Below are 21,477 nucleotides of genomic sequence, written 5' to 3' on the forward strand. Positions count from 1 at the left end.
TTAATCTTGGTGGAATTCATCTCCATTCCTCTACGTCTTTACTACCACTCTCTTGGTCTGCCATCATTTCTCATACGGATTACTACAACAGCCTCCAAACTGGTCTCCCTGCCTCCAGTCTTGCCCCCTTCCAACCCATTCTCCACACTGCTACTTGAGTAATCTTTAGAAAATGAAGATCTTATTACATCATTTCTCTGCTTAAAACTATTATCTACAGGATTAAATCTAAAAACTTACGAATGGCATATAGGACTCTTGGTGACCTGGCCCCTGCCTTGGTTGACATCACAGACCTGAGCAGAACAAATGCATATCTTTTTCCTTTTTTAACCTCTGGGCCTTACATATTGTTGTATATTGTATATTGTTCCTTCTGCCTAGAAGGCTCTTAGCAACGACCCCCTTGCAACCCCACTCAGCTGGCTAACTTTTCTTTCAATACTTAACTCAGAGAGACGTCCTTCCCCCTCCCTCTTCTCCTCCCCTGAAATTTGGGTTTGGGTGATCCTCTCTGTTTTCCTCTGTCTGGGCTACCTCAGTCATAGCACTTCTTACTCTGCTTTGCCATTATCTATTTACATCTGTGTCTGTCCCCAAGAGGGCGGTGCGGTGGAGAAACATGGACATATTTGAAACTATAATAATGATAAAAATAGCACTAATATAAAGTTAATGACCTGCCAACCCCTGTTAAAAGTGTTTGCTGTATGTTAATCCATGTAATCCTTACAACACTGGGAGATGAGCAACTATTACTGAAGTTGAATCAACAGTACTTGGTGATGGATTGAATGAGGGGCAGAGAAGAAGGAAGAGTCTCAGCTGACTACCAGGTTTCTGACCGGAGCAAGTAGGTGAAGGGTAGATGGACGCACCATCTCCTGAGATAAGGATTACAGGAAGTAGAGGAAGAGGAGGACTTTTGGTCAGGGTAGGGGAGAGAATCTTCTAGTGTAGGGACTGCCATTCCTTTGCCATTCTTTCATAACTGTTATTTCCAGAAGTTTCAGGAATAATGTGCGTAACATACCTTTTCTTCTGATTGACAGGCATTTGGAAACAACAGTGTCCATCTCGGGACAGCAGACTCACCTTCCAGTATTTCTTCATTAGCCTGCTGGAAGCAGGAGAGCTCTGTTCTTGGGACCCTGGCCTTTCTCTCACCTTATGCTCTGGTTTGCGGCTCCCGGAAGACAGCGAGGGCTCCGTGGCCTTGCATCCTTCAAGCTCCTGTGGTGTTTGTGCCTCCTGGCCCTTACGTCCCTCCCACAGCGGATATGGGCACCCCCCTACAAGATAGGGGTGGTGGGCCCTTGGACTTGTGATCCGTTGTTCTCAAAGGCCCTGCCCGAGGTTGCCGCTCGGTTAGCCATTGAGCGGATCAACAAGGACCCATCGTTTGACCTGGGTTACTCTTTTGAATACGTGATTCTCAACGAAGACTGCCAGGCTTCCAGGGCTCTATCCAGTTTCATTTCCCACCACCAGATGGCCTCAGGATTTATTGGCCCTGCCAACCCTGGCTACTGCGAGGCAGCCTCACTCCTGGGAAACAGCTGGGACAAAGGGATTTTCTCTTGGGCCTGTGTGAATTATGAATTAGACAATAAAAATAGCCACCCGACCTTTTCTCGGACACTCCCTTCTCCCATCCGGGTGCTGGTAACCGTCATGAAATATTTCCAGTGGGCTCACGCTGGAGTCATTTCCTCAGATGAAGACATTTGGGTGCATACAGCCCATCGAGTTGCAAGTGCTCTTCGGAGTCGCGGCCTACCTGTAGGGGTCGTCCTGACCACAGGACAAGACAGCCAAAGCATCCAGAAAGCTCTACAGCGGATTCGCCAGGCAGACAGAATTCTCAGTGAGTGCCTTCTCCTGGCTCAGCTTTAAATGTGGCTTCAGTGAAAGGATATGACAATGTCCAAAGTTTTCCTATCCTCACACCCTAGGATAGCGCATCACTCTCCAGTTCTTCATGCATTTGCTCCCTTTCAGTCACACTCGGGCCCCAAGACTCTCCTGCTTCAACAGAGCCTATCTCAGCACCTGGGTGGGGAAGATTAGCATCAAGAGCAGCTGTGGTCACACACCCTCCATGCCCTTAGGACCCCAGCAGTTTCAGATCAGCCAAGAAGCGGTGTTCTTATAGCTCTGTTTTTGTCTGGTCTAGTCACTGAAGGGAGATTTACCCTTGATTCTCTTCTGGGTACTTTCCCTCATAGGTGCTCAGTGCCCTTGTGTCATCACATCTCACTTAGAACCTGTCTTCTCTGGACTCAAAAATGCACACCCACCCCTTCTCACTTTCCACTCCCTGAAAGCAGGGCTTCTCTCTCTGCAGCACACAACAAGCCGATGTGGAGGGAGCTAGCCGATAATTAAAAGCATAATTAAAATGAGAAGCCTGCCTAAATTGTAACCTTTCCCCTCCCAAGAGAAGTTTTATGTTCAAAGATGATTCTTAAAAAAAAAACCACAAACAAACAAAGATGATTCTTGCAGAGACCATGGACCAAGTGTAAAGCAAAGGACTGACCCACTGACCCAGGGCGAGTTGGGTGCATTTTGGGAAAGGGGAGGGCTCTTCCTGGTCCTCTTAAATCAGATGGAAGTCTTTTACATATACATACTGCAAGCCTTTGTGACACTTGGTTTTGATTTTTTTTCTATTCGAATTTTTTAATCTCCACTTTACCTTTTTTCTGGAAAGTAGCAGTGATTTGTGGGGACACTGCTCATCCTCTCTTGCAGTCACTCCATCGCTTTAGGACAGATAGCTCAGAAACTACTTGTCAAACTGATTACTTCTAGGATTAGTCCTGGTCCCAGTCATTTCCTTAACACAGCAATGGACTTGTTAGAGAATGGTCCAGCTTAGGGCTGGCCTATACCCAGGAGCCCATTTTAAGTTTCAAGTGTCTCCAGTATTGGACCTTAATTATGATCATTATGGGAGGATGAGGGCAAGAATTTTTAGTTCCAGGAACTATAGTAGTCTGCTTCCAGCTCCAGTCTACAAGATCCTATAAATGTTAAGCAATCAGTGTGGCTCTGATTACTTCGTAATAGAGCTTGATTCTTTCAAAGCAGAGCACAGAATTATTTTTAAAGATATACAACCATTTCCAGGGAGGAATCATGCCAGAAACAGGCTAACATACTTAACATCATAACTTTATGTTACAAATCTTCATGAAGCCCAGTGTCTCCTGCAAGTTTACATTCCATGAGTGTTTCACATCCCACCCATTCCAAATAGTATACTCTTTGAAATGACATTTTGGCCTCTACCATGAAATGTTAAATAAATCCAGGCCCCGAAGCTCTTTGGGTTGTCAGACTGAGAGAAGTTAGGATTGAGTGCTTACCACCCACAATTCTTTTGAGGCAGGGAGGTAGCAAATGTCCATATTATCGCCGTACTATTAGAGACGCATTCCTCTAGGTCAATGGTTCTTACTCTGGCCGCACACTGGAAATACCTGGATATCTTTTCAAAATGATTGGGGCCAGAGTACCACCTCCAGACATTCTGATGGTCTGTGGTGAGGCCCCAGCAAAGGTATTTTAAAGAGCTTCCCAGGTGCTTGTAAAATGTAGCCAGAGTCAAGAACCACTGCTTCAAGTTCAAGAAAATGCAAATAAATGTTCCCTACTTGAAGTTACCAGACAAATTTTTGTCTTAATATGACTTTGTTTAATCAGATTGCTTTCTGTATAGCAGTGTGGATCAGCTCGCTAAGGGAATGAAAATTTTAAGATGGGCGTAAGGGGGTAGGAGGCTGGAAGCCTAGAGAGGGAGGTATGTGGTTATGCAGCAAAGAAAGACCCTGGGTAGGGAGAAAAGCAGCAGAAAGCGCAGTAGGGACTCAGAAAGGGAGATGAAAGGGAGTGAAGACAAAGCTCTGCTCTCCAAGATTTTGCCCCGGGTTTCTGACAAAACATAGGCAGACTCAGGTGAGGTGTGCTGGGAACTCAGTGTTATGAATCAGAACGTGGGTAGGTTGGGGCGGGTGCAGGGAAACTGAGCCGTTGGCTGAGCTGCGGCCTGAGTAGGACCTCGGGCACCTGAGTGTGCACTGTCCAAAAGCGTGCGTGGTACTCACACTTGGCACAGCTAGTTTTTGGTATCTGAGGGCACTCCAAGTGATGGGTGCGATATGACAGGAGGACTTGCAGAAGGGGAGTGAGTCTTAAAGTAAGGTAAGCTTGTTGTCCACTTGATCATCCATTGAGACTAGTGCCCCAGCCAATAGGAGCATGATTCAGAGTATGAATATAAATAGAGTATCAGGACTTTAGCCACGAGGCCTAGGGTTCAGGGCACATCTCCAGTCCAATCAGAGAATGGGAGATCTGGTGAGAAACTGAGCTAGAAGTTAATGAGTATGGATTGCGCCAACTGAGCAGTAAGGACGGTTACAATACACCATGTCCAGCATCTACTAGATCAAATCTCTAGCTGATCTTCTAGCCCCTTTCAACTGGTAGGGCTGAGCCTGTGAAAGTATTCCTAGCTGTTGACTATTGGGACTGAAAGAGCACTGAGGTTTTTGTGGTGACCTCAGCTGAGAAGGGCTGAGGAAGGCAGTGCCTGGCCTCTTCCTTACTTTGCTGGGTATGAGACTACTTCTTAACACTGTGGACCCCCAAGTAAACCTTCAGAGAAGGACCTTTTGTGATGTACAAAATATAGTGGAAAGGGATCCCTTTGGAGAGGACAGGCAATATTTGGAAGTAATGGAAATAGCTGGAAGACTGGTTTTGTTTGACCTACTCACTATAACAGTGACCAAAGCCCCATGTGGCAGTGGCAGTGGTGGCGGCAGTGAGAGATAGTGTTGGGGAGGGAGGGTAGAGCCGCTATGCCACTTCTCTTCCTCGTAAATTTATGTTTCCAATTATCACTGGCACATTACTGGAGTCAGAAGGAATGTCTTTCTCAGAAACTGGTCTAAATTTTGCTTACACAACAGCAGGACAATGATAAAATTTAATAGTAAAGATGATCATAACAATAATAATGGTTGTGGGCTCTTGGGAAGGGAAACAGCAGGGGTGTTACTAGAGGCTGCCGTTGAGACAATGAAAGCAACCATAATACCACTTTACATGTGAACAGCTCTCTACAGTTTACAAGGTATTTGCATATAGATAATGTCATTTAATCCTCAGGGTTATCCAGGAGCAAGGTATTTTCTTCCAAGTTTTACAACAGCTGTGAATCTCACATAACAAGTAGGTAGGTGTACGCATTATTAACACCAAAGAATGGGGTAAATGAAGTCCCAGAGAAGGGGGGATTCGGGATTCAGCCTCTCCCAGATTGTCAGCTCACTTCTTTTAAGCTTCAGAGGCAATTACCAATTAACTTTGTGTCTGACAAAGTCATATAGGAGAGATATTAATCAAGGACAAAGGCCTCAGCTTACAGGCAGGGCTGCTGTGTGTGGCTTTCCCTGCCCAAGGGAATCTAGCTGAGTGGGCTTGAGGGCCAAAATTCAGTTCACTCTCTGCTCCTTAAACCATGAGTCCTGTTGGAGATTTTTTTTTTTTTTTCTGTTGGAGATTTTGATCCAATGGCACAAAAGAGCATCACTCACCAGGCAGAGCACCTGAGGGACTGCAATTACCCAGAAGTTCTTTTGCTAATTCTCAACAAAGACTAGCAGGAGGCCCCGCTAAAAAGCTCTTTAGAGAACTTTTCAAATGGCTATTTCGAGCCCTCCTCCCTTCTCCTTACCTTTTTGCCTATCAATGCTTGGCTGATTGTGAAATCCTTTCAATGTGGGTTTACAAGGTTGTTGAGCCATTTGGGGATTTCTTTAAATCCTTCCAAATTGGGAATGCTTCATTACAGTATGATGTTCGGTAACTAGGACACAGTCAGAATGTCCTTCTCTCTTTTTTTTTTTTAAACATCTTTATTGGAGTATAATTGCTTTACAATGGAGTGTTAGTTTCTGCTTTATAACCAAGTGAATCAGTTATACATATACATATGTTCCCATATCTCTTCCCTCTTGTTCTTCCAAAGTCAGATACTTTATTACTACCTCATTGTCAGGGACCTGGCTGGCCTCTTCCATCTATTGAAGATTCTTGACATAAAAAAAAAAACCAATAATAATAATAGCAATGATAATAGCTAATATTTATTGAGAATTTGTTATATGCTAGTCATTTTGCAAGGGTTTTATATGGACCATCTCATTCAATTCTTGCAACCTCCCTATAAAGTAAGGCCAATTACTATTTAATGCACTTCACGAATGAGACTTTGGAGGCTGAGAGAGGTTAAATAACTTGCTTAATGTCACACAGCTAGTGAGTGGGAAAACTAGGATATGTATTCAGGTTGATCTAAAGCAGTGCCTCTCAAACCTAAGTGTGACCGGAATCCCCTGGGGGGGCTTGCGTCCCTCCTCCAGAGTTTCTGACTCAGGAGGGCTGGGATAGGGTACCAGAATCTGCATTTCTAACCAGTTCAAGGTGGTGCTGATGTTGCTGGTCCAGGGATCATACTTTGAGAATCACTGGTTTAATGAAAGACATGCTCTCCTGCCTCCTGTCCACTTGAGGGATGCCCCTAAAGCTTACTCACTTGACACCCTGTGTTCCATGGTGTATAATTTAGCCCTTCCATTTTTCTCTCTTAACTTTTGGGCCCACTGATGAAATTCTTTTAAGTGCCCCAAGGTAACAAGTATCGCCCCAGTTTTCCTACAGTAGTAAGAATAGTGATACTGTAATACTATGGCCAAGGGCCTTAGTGATGATAGGGAATTTGGTATACAGTTTGGTATAGATAAATGTAAGTAAATGTAAATGGTGAAAGGACAACTTGCTCTCTTGAATGGGTCCACTATCAGTAATGATATATTTACTGAAGACCCAGCCCAGGAGGAAATCTCTAAACATCTAGGCTTCCTGCGTTTAGGAGGCCTTACCTGCATAGCAATTTAGGAAAAGCTGAAGAAAACATACGTTGCAAAGTATGGAGAAATATTAAAAACATAAGCTGGGCAGCAATGTGAAGGCGATAAAAGTACTTGTAATAACAGTTTTACTGGGTAAGAAAAAACACGATCTGATGCAGACAGAATGGCCATTGAATGTAATATGTGTCTGACAGCATGCTGAGCTACTTGGACCAGTTTGACACTGGTGGCAGGTAAGTTAAGTGGTGGTCTCAGGACTTAAGGCCAAAAATGTGTGCAGTGTCCTCAGTCGATAGAAATAGCCACACATCGTGTACTACAGTGTTCTTAAAGCGTGGTTTGAGGGCCTCCTGCACTGAATCACACTTTGGGCGGTGGTTGGGAAACATGCAGATTCCAGAGCCTCCCTCCCTCTTTTTATGTATCCATTTTATAGAGTGCATGGGGGAGAACTGAGGGGAGGAAGGTGTGACTCTACTTGTTTCAGAGTGTGGCCAGATGGGGCTGAATCCTGGGGGAATGTGAGACCTGGGATAAATCACACTGTATGCCCCCCTCCTCCTCTGACCTGCTTACTCTCCCATCTCTCAACACTTGTTAACACAAAATGGGTTAAAATGAAGGTTAGTGGTAGGAAATGTCGCAAAAGGGTTAAAATGAAAATTAAGGACAATAGAATGGAGGGTTTCTGGGGATTGGGAGCAGTATTGTGGGCTCACAATATGAATATGACTCCTAAGAACTTCTTCAGCAATAGCTAGTGAAACCATCTTCATCTCACAAGGTGTGAGACTGGGCCCAGGTTCCTCCACCAAGCACTCCATAGCCAGTAATCTGGGAGAAATAAAATTTGCTTTTGGAGAAACATAGTTCCTCCACCTCGAGGAAGTATTGGATAGAGTATTTCAATATAGGAAGAGAGGTAGGAATTGAGTGACTTGGGAATTGGCTTCTCCTAGAGTTAGACATTTCCTGCTGCTAGCATTGAGGGTGAAAGGGAGGGTCCTGAGCAGCCTGCCATAGTGGGTACCACAGTATGAAGACATAGCTACTAGACAACTCAGTTGGGGCTCAGGTGGCTCAGAGAAAGCGCTAATATCATATCCTAGTGAGATGGGATCTCAGCAGGATGTATCTCCTGGTCCTTGTTTAGGCTATAGAGTGGCTTGACTGTTAACAGTCAGGATGGAAACTTACAAATTAATGTTACTCAGTGATCACCTGTTGACCCAGGTCTTGTCAAGGATTTACGGTTTCTGTCCACTAATCCTTTCCTGACAACTTACAGGTAAAATCCCATTTTAATGAATGTCATTTTGAGATAATAAAGCTATTTAGTAAAATAATCATGTAGAACAGATGCATCTACAAATCCCTATTGACAAAGCACTCAATCTATTAAATTAAGATGGTGCTGTTTGAATTCAGTATTTATGCTTTCTGTTTTAATCGTGTTCGATGGAAAAGTCTTACCTTGCAAAAAATAGAGTAGCTTGTGATCATTCCCTCGAAGCTTCCATTTCATCATCTGTAAAATAATGGGGGAGTAAGACAGGCTAGATGGTCTCAAAGGGTCTTTACAGTAATAAAAACTCTGACTCTGCCTAAAATGTCCTCTGTGTGGGCCAATGAAAGGAAAATTAACGGGAGGGTAAGGTCTTGAGCACAGTTAATGACACTAAACGTTAAACACAGGCATGTTATTATCTACCTGCCCAGCAAATATCCCTTCGAATTGTTCCTCCACGCTAGCAACCCAAAATGCCCATGTCTCGCATCTCAAGGAACCCACGAAAGATACCCAGATACAAAACTTCTCTTTCTGAAATTTTTTCAAACATTCATTGTTCACTGGGTATATAATATGTACCCGGATACAGAAATAAAATACAGTTTTTGACTTCAAGGAACTCATGGTTTCATAGTAGAGGCTGACATAAATAAATAAGGGCAATGAATCTTGTAACTGCCATGGCAGAAGTCAGTTCAGGGTACAGTGGGGCTCTAAACCAGTGTCACAAGTTGGTACCCTAGTAAAAAGAATGGCAGATGGAGATCTGTGTGCAGGAAGCTTATTGGGGGAATGCTTTCAAGGATAACACTTGTGAAGGAGAGGCAGCAGTAGGATTGGAAAAATTAAACTGTCGTGCAGTCACAACAAAGGTCCCAGCCAGTCCCTGTGGGAGCTCTGGAGCTGGGGTGGCCCTTCAGTGTTGTCCAGAATTAAGGAGTGTTGGCCTTTATGCCTCCATATTGACCAGTCATTGGGTACAGGCAGATACAGAGAAAGGGGTGCAATGTGATAATAATTGTTTAATAGCCAGTTTATCGGGGGAGGAGGGGAAAGCCCTGCTCTGTAGCATTTGCTAATTTCCATGGTGTTATAACACCCACCATGGCCAGTTTCAAGCTACCAACATGACATTAACTAGTTCATAATATCCCTGAAAATTTAACCATAGTCTTTTGTGAACCAGCACAAGCCAGCTCCCAACACACTACGGTGGTTCTCCTCAGCTGAGGGCAATTCCCTGAGAGGTATCAGCTATTATCTCCAAACATTCCCAGCAGCTAGGAGAATGAATGCTTCATTCCTGACGGTTGCATCTGACTGGCACACCGCAGCGCCCAATACACGTAGTATATGTTAAAATATTTGCTGTATTTCAACCAACACAAAGCACTTAGTTCTATTTAACATTTCCCATCCAGGGGAGTAATTTTAATATTCCTTTAAGTTAATTAAATGAATTTTATCTCTATTGGGTAACCTTGGTCTCATAATCTAATCTCTGTTTTTGTAGAAGTTCCCAATACTGACCCGCTTGCCAAGGATACTGTTGGAAGAACTGACCAGCTACCCGAAGAACCTGACTAAACTCAGTTTTTCCCCTCAATGGACATGTTACTGAATTAATTTGACCAAAGTGATTCATGTTTAATGGTGTAGCCAAACTTAGGGAGTTAGGGGCCTTCGGTTCTAGTTTCTCTTTCTAACTCCAATCATTGCCTTGTTGGACCTCTCTGTCACTCCATTTTCCCATCATACAATGTGTGATTATGAACAAGGGCTCAAGAACTAGCTCCAAAGATATCCCTAGAGTATTCAAAGGAAGGTTTGCGCATCAGAATACGTGTAGAACCTCTCAGGGTAATTATATGGAAGGAGCTAATGGTCATTTGAAAACTCAAGTTATGGTGTGTGTGTTTGGTATCTAAATCCACTTCATAACTTACGAGGTACACCTTAAAAAATAAAGGGTACCATCTCTGGCTCAAAGGGGAAATTTTCTGAGGGTATCTAACAAGTGCAAAGAAGGTTTTCGAAAATAGATGAGGCAATACGTAAATACCAAAGACCAGTCATTGAACGTAGTTTAAGCATACTCAGTTCCTGAGATTAAAGGTTCCATGTAAGCATGTATAATTAATAGTTACCAAAGGCAGTAGGGTCTTTGCCTTTCTTCAAGGAGCTCAGAATACTTGCCAGGCATTATCTAATTAAACTACTCAATGTACCTGTGAAATGCATTGGCATCTACATTTTAAAGATGTGGGCAGTGAAGCACAAGTGGGCTTAAACTAAACTCATTTAGCATGCCAAGGGCGAAATTGGATACAAGACTTTCAGTCTCATGGTCTAGCTGCCACTCTTCAACCGTGGCCTCCACTAATCCACTCTATTCTAGCATAGCCTTGCCAAACAACATAGTTTCATAAGTCTAGGAAGAATTAAAGTGAGTGCAAAGTAATTCCAATGATAGGGAAGTTGGATTTTTTAAAATTGAACATATCACCCGTAATATTAGTAGCATTTATAGCAGAGTGTGAGTTAGTACCATTCATTGTCTATAATGGCCTTGGTAAGGGTGGGAACAGTTGGTCAACATCTGTTAGAATGTATGTCTGTAGGAAGTAGGCAATAAAAAGCAACAGTGGCTATGGGAATATCACCCATCTTCTCCCTCTAGCCTTCTTATTCTTAGGTATAATAATAGCTACCACTTATTGAGCGCTGTGTGCTAAGCCCATTGTATGTATTCCCCCTTCAGTCATCACTACCACCCCACGAAGTACATATTTACTATCTCCATTTTATGAATGAGGCAGAGAGAGGTTAAGTAATTTACCTAAGGGTATACAGCTAGTAACTGGTGATGTTAGGAATATAAACCTAGGTTTTCCAACTCCAAAGCCTCTTCATTATGCTACCTCCCACTTGCTATATTTGTTTATTTCAGTCTAGTACCAGTCTCTGCAGCCTGTAGACGTGTCTGATTTTTCCCTATTGCCTAATTAGAGTCCCTGAAATACCTCAGCCTCAACTCAGGGTTTCAACATCTTGTTCATCTAAAGACATAAGATAGATATCATTTACAAATTGGTTATAATACAATTATTTGTTTCTCCCAGTCTGTAGTTTTTGGCACTATATTTTACTAACGTATTGCCACCATAACCTCCCTGCTTTGTCGGTTTCAGTAATCATCATGTGTATGCATTCGACCTTGATTGGGGGAGAGACTCAGACGCATCTCTTGGAATGGGCTCACGATCTGAAAATGACTGATGGAACCTATGTCTTCGTTCCCTATGACGCCCTGCTCTACAGTTTACCTTATAAGCATACCTCCTACCAGGTTCTAAGGAACAATCCAAAACTCCGGGAAGCCTATGATGCTGTGTTGACCATTACAGTGGAGTCCCAAGAAAAGACCTTCTATCAAGCCTTTATGGAGGCAGCAGCTAGAGGTGAAATTCCTGAGAAGCTGGAGTCAGATCAAGTAAGTGCAGATTCACAAGTTAATCATGAACAGAAAACCTCAAAAATCAGGAAGGTAAATATTTTTCCTATCAAGTGCCTCTATTCCATAGGAAACTCAGTCAACAGCAGGCAACCACACACAAATTAAAAACACCTTTTGTTTGCAGAAAACATTTATAAAACAAAGATACATTATTGGAGGTTTTGTTTTTAAATCTTCAAGCAACCTGCAATGATAACATATACAGCCATGAAGAAGAAATAAAATGTGTTTCAGAACAGGGAAACAAAACTTTAATATATACTAGTGCCGTTCAAGGGGCCTAGTAAAAAGAAATCTTGTTTCTCACCCGAGTTTGGAACCAATTCAACAATAGGAGAGCTGGTATGTAGGAAGATATTACCATTATTATTGACAAAGCTGGTGCTGGAGAATGCGGCTTCTGTCTACATGCATTTGAGTTTCCCAGTATTGAATCTAGGGGTTGATCAGACTTCTCCATCTAGTTACCAGCATTGCTGGACCCCTATATTTCTGCCCCGTGAGGACATGCCTTTTGTAAAACGTCCAGCCTGAAAGAGCATAGTGGAGCTTACTCCCAAGAGAAAGAAGTTAGGAAGGCTTGGGCTACACATGTTCAGTTCTCCTTCCAAACTAACCAGTCAGATTAAGTCACTCCTTTGTGGGAAGGAATGAGTAAGGGGTTGAAGAGGTCAGGTGTTTTTTGTTAGTAGAGCTATCTCTATATGAAAGGAATCATTTGGAATGGGGAAGAATTCCTCCCTAATAATATACGAGAAATAATATTTATGTATGTATAGATGAATATATGTATAAACGTATTTCAGATCAAATCACAGCCATTTGAGGGCTAGTGGAAGGAAAAGCAGTGGGGACAGGATGAAAGCAAGGAAATGAATGGACAAGAGTGAAATGGACCCCAAAATGGACAAAAGACAAAAACAAAGAGGGAAAAATACAAAAGAGACAAGGAATATGAGAGGAAGAGGGGAAGGCCAAAGATAGTTAGATTAGAAAAAATACAGAAGGGGTTTTTATAGGTTAGAGGCCAGATGTAGAAGGCAGTCATTTTCAGAATGGCCCATCAATAAGTTTAAAAATTCTAGCATTTGCTAACATATTGTATTAGTTATAATGCTCTGTTATAACTAATACATTAGTTATAATGTATTAGTTATAATGCTCTGGCTGTAACTAAGAGGCAGCTCAACACAAAATGGCCCAAGTAGTTGTTTTTTGTTCAAAACTGGAAGATATGGGGGCTTTAGGGTCAGTTAATTCAGCCTCTCATTGATGTTATCAGTGAATCAGGTTCTTTTCATCTTTCCAGTTTATAATGATAGCATGCTAAATTGCCCTCATGATCTGGGTCTTCTCCTGGTCCCAAGATGACTGCTACAGTTCCAGACATCATGTCCAAGTGCAACTGTCTACAGACAAAAATGGGGAATGTCCCTCTCTTGTGTCTCTTTTTAAGAGTGACGAAATCTTGCCCAAATGCTCGTCAAGCAGACTTCTCCCCACACTTTCCTGGTCACAATTGTGTCCCATACCCATACCCAAACTAATAATTTAGAAAGAGGAATGAGATCATCGTGACTGACTCTATGGCTGCTGGAAAAGTGTGCAAAAAATTGAAATTCCATTAGCAAGGAAGAAGGCTATCAGGTAGGCTGGTGGTTGTACCCAACTCTCACATTCTCCATGATCTTCTCCTTTTTGTATACTATTTATTCCTTTATCCTGTGCCCTGCCTCTCTATCTGAATAAATGATTCAGATGAAACTTAGGTTTTCTTATCTCTTTCTGTCCTGAGTATTGATAACAAAGATTTTGCAGATTCTTGTTCTAATAAAAAAAAGTGACCAGCAGAGGTATTAACAGTGTTGGATTTAAACTTTATTGCCACAGATATGTTTGTAATAAATCTTTCTTTTAGGAGACACACACATGTTTAATTGAAAACAATTCATTGATTTGGTCAAGAAAGGCAAGAATCCCTCAAACTGCTAAGAATGATTGCTCAAACCAGTTGTTTGGTGTATTTATAAGCAAGCAATCATATGGTGAATTTTTGTACTTTTTATCCAATGATAGCGCATCACATAGATACAGGACTAGGTCATCTTTTTACTTTAATCACAGGATTGAGGGAAATAGAAAGGTGTGTGTGTGTGTGTGTGTGTGTGTGTGTGTGTGTGTGTGTGTGTATCATATGTATGAGCAGATATTTTGATAAAAAAAATTCAGACCTTCTACTCTTAATGTTTGATCCAATCTCTTCGAGCTTGTGGAAAACATAAGGTAATTAAGGTAAAAAAAGACGCCATTAGTGTGGTTGCTAGGCAGCTTGTACGCTACTTTAGACAAAAAAATAGAGAAAGTGAAAACAAAGACTGTAAAGCTTATTTAAAAAAAAAGCTTTTTTGGATACATTTCCACCCCCACTTTGCACGTGCCTTGGCTTTACTTTCATAACCAAAGAATGATAAAAGAGTGAGACAATTATTTTCACATCTCTGATAAACAAAACCCCCTTTTTTCCTAAATTACCTTGCTAAAAGGTATTTTTGAAGGGAGCTAGTATAGCAGAAAGAACATATGATAAGGAGTTAGACAAACTCGGGTTTAAATCTCAGCTCTCACTCTTACTAGCTGCGTGTCCTTGGGCAAGTTACTTAGATTTTTGAGTCTCAATTTTACCATCTGTAAAGTGGGTTAGTGATCTACAGCTTCTAGGATTATTGTGAAGATTAAACAAAGTAATACGTGTGAAGTGACTAGCAGAGTGCCTGGCTTATAGCTACTTCCTTTCCACCTTTTCTTTCTGGGGCCAGGATGACCTTATTGGTTGATGGTGACCTAGCATCTAAGTTACAGTCTGACCTCAACTTCCTGCTCTCTTGAAGTTTTATGATTACTGGCACAGAATTGCTCAATAGTTCCAGCTTTCAAAATTATCTCACTTTCAGAATTCCAAATGGTATTTTCTCAGATCAAATTATGTAGCTCAATGTTTGCTTATCCCTTGGCTCCTGTTGTTTTTTCCTATTCAGTCAACAGATCAACAACTATGTATTAAGCACCTGCCATGTGCCATGTACTATGCTGAACTTCAGATAGAACAGTAAACAAGACAGGATTTTTGTCAGTAGTGTGTTGGAGCCAGTTCATAAAAGCTAATTGTGTGCCTCTTTGCCAAACACTGTGTTCAGTGGCATCATGTTGGTAGCTTGAATCAGGCATTGAGAGCATTAACACCACAGAAATTGGTAAATGCTACAAATAAGAGTTTTTTTCCCTTTTCATAGAGCTGTTGCCAACATTTACTAGCATATCACTTGTTCCTGCTCTTATGGGGCTTAAATTCTAATGAAAGAGAGATTGTAAATGAGTAAACAAATGTATGAGAAAGATGGCTATATTTCTCCCTTGCCCAATAACTTCCAGTGGAATTGAAATTTCTATATATAGGCTATATTGCTTATAGAAGTGGTTTGCATCCTCTTTTAGTTTATACACTTGCCCATTCAAAAATTATAAAAAACAAAAAACTAGGGCTTCCCTGGTGGCGCAGTGGTTGAGAGTCCGCCTGCCGATGCAGGGGACACGGGTTCGTGCCCTGGTCCGGGAAGATCCCACGTGCCGCGGAGCGGCTGGGCCCGTGAGCCATGGCCGCTGAGCCTGCGCATCCAGAGCCTGTGCTCCGCAACAGGAGAGGCCACAACAGTGAGAGGCCCGCATACCGCAAAAAAACCCCCCAAAAAACAAAAACATAAAAACAATTTTATACACAGTAAAATCTGTTAAATCCCTTATCAATTTCATTTGTTTTTCCTGAGGCTCTCTGTCCTCCTATTCCAATCTAAACTTGTTGTTCCCTAAGGCTGCTGTACAGCTGTTACGGTAGGATCTCTCTTTTCATCACCCTGGAAATTCGCTTTCTCTTTCTTCTGTGCCGGATTCACTATTCATGACTCTCATGACTCCCATTTTCTTGTTTACTCTCTCATTTTCGTTGAGCGCATCCTTTAGTAGCTTCTGAAAAAGGTATACAGGAGGTAAACTTTTGAAATTTTGCACTGAGAGTCTTTATTCTAGCTTCATTATTGATTGATAGTTTGATTAAATATATAAATCTAGGTTAAAAATTATTTTCTATTAGCACTTTGAAGACATGGCACATTGTCTTCTTATTTCCACCGTAGGTATTGAGAACTCCAATGTCATTCTTATTCCTGATCCTTTGAAGCAACCTGTTTTCACTCCTCCTTATCTCCCTTGGAAACTTTTAAGGGTAACTCCTTATTCCTGAAGTAATGAAATTTCATGATTATGTTTGGGTCTTTGACATGTATTATGCTGTGTATTTGGTGGGACCTTTCAATCTAGAAGCTCATTCTGCCTAGAAAATTTTCTTATGTTATTTTTTTTTTGATAATTTCCTCAACAACATTGTCTTTGCTCTTTCTGAAAATATTATTAGTTGGATAGAAGATTGCCTGGGTTGATTTTTTAATTGTATTATTAGTTCTCTTGTATCACCCATATCTTTGTTTTAAGCTTTTCTTCCTTGAAGAATTCCTCAAGTTTGTGTTCTGACTCTTTTACTGATTAAAAAAATTTTGTTGCTATCATATTTTTAAGTTCCAATAATTGATTCTAGTTGTTTGATGATTCTATTTTTATAGCATCCTGTTTTTGAATATGGTATTTTCTCATATTTCTCTGAAGATATTCATTATAATTTCTTTGAAGTTTTCTTCTGCTCTTTGTGTTTCCCTCAGTTCCTAATTTTTCATGCTTCTTTGTTTTGCTCTTTCTATTTAATCTTGGAAGCTTTCCCTAAATGTCTGATGATCCTGGCTATCTGTATGTTTTTAAGAGTGAAGCTTTAAAAGGAGAATTTGAAGTGCATGTACATGGTGGTTATGTTGACCTGTAGGCTTTAGTATAGGGCAATTGGCTTGCCAGCTGTTTTTTTTTTCCCCCCAATACCTGTAGATCTTGCCTCTTGAGCCAGTCACTTTCTTCAGAGAAGAATGTTTCAACCTCCTTCCTGGGAGTTGTAATCCTGGTTGTCACTATTCTAGGAGCCATGTTGGGGGAGATTCTCATCATTAAGTATGAAGACTTTAACTTCATCGCTCTTTTTTTATGGCCCACCTCACTCTCACTGTCATTTGGGTCAAGTGTCCCAGCTCTAGAGCTGCTCTGAATCAGTTTAACCTGTTTCCTGCAGAGATCTGGTTCTCCTTAGTACAAGTGGGATGGCAGAAGTCTAACTGCTCCTTACACAGACATCCAAAGCCATCCCTCTTTCGTGCTCTGCCTAACCTCCACTTCTGTACATAGTGCCTCTAATTCCTAAGTCTTTCCAGGATTCACAGGGAGCAAATCTGCTTGCTGCTTACCAATATTCCCCTCTTCAGATACTTAGATTTAATCACCCTCCACTCTGCTAAATCAGTTACCACTCCTGTAGCAGCCTTCTATCTTCATATTCTGTGGTCAAGATTATACTTGTCTTCTAGTGCCATTAAATATGGTGGTTTATTGTTTCTGTTTCTTGTTCTCCTTGTTGTTTGGGAGTGATGTTTGAGAGGAGGAAGAGAGTGAAGGAAAAAAGTCTTGATTTTGCTATCATTAATCGGGAAGTCATGAAAGGAAAAAAAGAAGTTACAAAAGGTATATATGATATTCTTTTATTGGTGGGTTTAATGACAGTCCATGAATTAACTTAGCATTTATTTATTAAGCTCAGATATAACATGGTAGTTAAGAGCATGGGCTCTGAAGGCAGACTGCTGTAAACTTACTTAAGCTCTCTGTATCTTCTTTTCATTATTTTTAGATTGGGAATAATAATAGTACCTACCTCATAGAGTTGTTGTGAGGATTAAATAAGTTAATACACATAAAGAGCTTGCCTGGCACCTAATGATTCCTCAATAAATGTTTTTCATTATTATTGTTAATGTTGTTATTTTTATTATTATGATGGCCTTGGCACTCTGCTGGTGATATAATGGAAAACAAAATAGAAGCAAGATCTTTCCTCCAGTGAAGGGGAACAGTTTTACCATTTCAGGGTGCTAAGGACACTGGGTCCAAAACTGGCACTCTGTTACATATTTGTGACAAATTCACGACTGAGACAAGGGTCTTGAACACTAACTTCCATGATGATATTACCAGAGCCCTGTGTTCCTCTTCTTAAATGCAAACAATAGCAGCTATCATGTAGCCAGTGATTATTCTGCACCAGGTAGTTTACGTAAATGATTCCATTGAATCTTCAGACTAAGCCTACAAATTAGGTATTATCAACCCCATTTTATGGATGATGAAACTGAGGCTCAAGGTAACTTGTCCAAGGTCATACAGCTGGCAAGTGGCAGAGCTGGGATTCCAACCTAAGTCTACTACCTGAAGTAATACAACCTGACCATTTAACCACACATTAGCCTTTAAAAAAAATTACATCATGTCCCATGTCTAGTGCTTTACTCAATGTAACATTGCTAAGTGACTAATACTTTGATTTGAATGGGTATTTGATTTGAATGGATTGTTTTCCTCTGATATAGGAGGTGACAGGGCTTTATGAGCACCTGTGAAAAGAGAAAAATAGATCAGAATGGAGAGATTGTGGGGGTGGGACATCAGTGAAAAATTTCCTAATTTGGTCTCAGCATGATTGGGCAAGGATTATCACTTTGTACCTTTATATGTTGGCACAAAAAGACTTCTGAAATAAGATTTTAGTTCCTGCATTCTTCTCTTTCATTGTATTCCCAATGCTTGTTTTCAATGAAATTCTATTGGCTACAAATGCATATTGCTAGAACACACATTTTGGATATTTTTTTCCAAATGTGGCCTTATTTGGCTAAGCAAAAGAAATCCTCTGGATTTCTCAGCCAGCCTGGGGGACCTTAAGCTCCTACACCTATTGTTTTCCATTACCATAAATATGGGTGCTTGGCAGGGGGATGCTAGGCCGAAGGCGATGTGGTTAGGACTGGAACATTCCAGGATGGGGCCCACTAGACAGGTTGTCAGAAAAGCTTGCCTGCAGCTCACAGTGGCTACAATTGTCTTTGTACTGCATTCTATGTAAAATAAGAGTGTTATCTTCATGAGTATCATCATATCAAACAGATTAGGCTATTAGACATTTTTTGGCTAAGTCCAAGGGTTGAGATCATGCATTATTGGAGGTACCACCTTTAATAACAAGAATTCAATTACCCCTTGGCTTCTTGGTCTCTGTAGGCACCTGGCTTTTTGTTCAAAGGTGATGTTGCCATTTTGTCCTTCAAGTGGTGTTTTCCAAGCCAGGTGTTTTAATGTACACTTCCAAGGACAAAGTTCTTTGGAAATCCGTTTTGTGTCCTTTAAGCACAGTAAATCTGAACTGATGATAGTCAACCTGATGACACCATGAACCATTAAACTGAACAAATTCAAATATCACTGCTCCTGACCCAGACCTTGTTCTCTTGGATACAAGCTCCAAAAATGCCTAGGGTAGAGCTAGCTAAAGTCACTGAATAATAATGAAAGATAAGTTTCAATTATCATTCATTTATTCACAATTCATTCGTTCATTCAGGCTCAGGTCTATACAGCACCCCAAACCAATAGACTGAGTCATCAGTGGTTTCACCATTCTGGCCTGTGATATAACAAGGCCATCTGCCCGACAGAAGGTCTTGCCAATCCTGTCTTGCTTCTTTAGAACCTAGTCAGAAACCAAGACAGAGGGTTGTAAAGAGGGTCCTTACTTTCCTTGTCCAATCCTCTATCTCTTTTTCTCATTATTTGCAGCAGTTGCAACTATAGAGCTTTTGTTACCAACGCTAACAGAGTATGCCTTTGGCTTATGGGAAGGGGCAATTACCATTGCTGAAAGGCACAGCAGGTAACATGGCAACACAAACCAGCTAGAACACAAATCTAAGGCCTCACAGCAAGAGTGGGGCATAGTGACAGCCCCTCTTTTGCAACCAAGTGCTGTTGCTACAGCTATGTTCTTTCCTAGCTTCAAGTCCCCCTACCATACTTCTGTGGCTCTGTGCGCGTGCGTGCACGCATGTGTGTGTACACGTGCATGTGTGTGTATGTGTGTGGTATGTGGTGGAGGCTGGAGAATCCTGAAGAACAAGCTTCAGGTTTCATTCATCTTGGGGAGTTGCTGTCAGTCAGCTCTAGCAGGGGTCAATCCGAGAGCACCAAGGGCAGCATAGGCTGGCCAGCTGAAAACTCTGTGCGATGGGTCAGCTCAGAGGTGACGATGATGTTTTTAAGCGTTTTAATCTTTGCTTTTCGTTGTAGGTTAGATGCAGTCCCTTTCCCAGAAGGCTCTGTGCCTTTCAAAACAGAATACTGGCATTCTCCCTGCTCTCAGGGTCTTGCTGCCCTGTGGTTTTTTACTCATTTGTTTTACTAGTATTGATTTTATACTCTACCTTCCAGCCTTCACTTATCGTCATAACCTACCAAAGCCCCAGTAAACAGGCAGACTCTTGCAGCAATCCTAAATACAATTAAATGGATCATCTGAGAACGTCAGGAAGGGGAGTTAGTAAAAATCCCTGAAGGGACCTCAGTGTGTGCTAGGCAACTAAGTGTGGATGCACATGTCATCCATTCACCATGCCTATATCTATAGTGTGTGTTAAAGCAGGGTGGTGAAGGGAGATCATTGGAATAGAACTCAGGAGACTGAGATGTTGATTTCTGCTCTGCTATTAGATGCTCTGTTACTGGGGCAAGGTCTTTGGCCTGAACAACTGGAAGAATGGAGTAGCTTTTAACAAAAATGGGAAGAACTCATAAATGGAGCACGAAGATTTGGGGTAAAGATCAGGAGTTTGATTCTGGGTACACTGAAACTTAATATTTAAGTAGAGATACCAAGTAAGCAGTTGACTATATGACTGGAATTTAGGAAACAGGTCATAACTGGAAGTGTAAACCTGACATTTATGGCATAGAGTGGTATTTAAAGCCATGAGAGCAGATGAGATCACCAAGGGAGTGAGTGTAGATAGAGAGGAGGACCAAGGACTGAGCTGTGCGCCACGCCAATGTTAAAAGATCAGAGAAATTAAGAAGAAACTATAAACAAACCAAACAAAAAAGTCTGCAAGCTAAATTTGCTCCCTGGACTAGATCAAGATTTGGGAAGTTTCACAGGAGTTTAGAACTAGAAGAGACCACAGAGAACATCTATTTCAACCAAGAATGCTAAAATAAACTAAGAACCAAGAGACTTGGGTTCTAGTCCTGATTTTATGCCTAGGTGAGTGACCATGACCACTGCAGGACATCTGATCCTGTCCCAAATAGCCATAAGACATTTGGTCCACACCAAAAAGTCCTTGATATCTGGTCTTGACCAAAACTTCCATCAACATTTGGTCCATAAGACGTTTGGTCCATGCCAAAAGGTCCTTGATATTTGGTCCTCTCCAAAACCATTTGGCATGGACCAAATATGCTCATGGACATTTTGGGTAGGACCAAATTTCCAGGACGTTTTGGTGTGGACCAAATGTCTTATGGACATTTTGGATAGGACTAAATATGACCAAATCTCAAGGACATTTTGGCATGGACCAAAATCTTATGACTATTTTGGACAGGACTAAGTGTTTGCTAATCGACCTTGACAAATCACTTAACTTCTTTGGGTCTCTCTTTCATATCTAGGAAGTAAGATCGCTAGACCAGAT

General features: G+C 41.4%; 1 protein-coding gene across 1 annotated transcript in view; it reads left to right on the top strand.

The window, feature by feature from the left end:
* Positions 1–868: 868 nt before the first annotated feature.
* GUCY2F (guanylate cyclase 2F, retinal) overlaps positions 869–21,477 on the top strand; it is an 81,564-nt gene continuing 60,955 nt past the window's right edge. Inside the window, exons 1-3 of the mRNA XM_073798878.1 lie at positions 869–934; positions 1,117–1,867; positions 11,430–11,731. Coding sequence (XP_073654979.1) covers positions 869–934; positions 1,117–1,867; positions 11,430–11,731 — 1,119 coding nt within the window. The remainder of the gene's footprint in view (positions 935–1,116; positions 1,868–11,429; positions 11,732–21,477) is intronic.

The sequence above is a fragment of the Tursiops truncatus genome, chromosome X (genome assembly GCF_011762595.2).
Source record: "Tursiops truncatus isolate mTurTru1 chromosome X, mTurTru1.mat.Y, whole genome shotgun sequence".
Classification (NCBI taxonomy): domain Eukaryota; kingdom Metazoa; phylum Chordata; class Mammalia; order Artiodactyla; family Delphinidae; genus Tursiops; species Tursiops truncatus.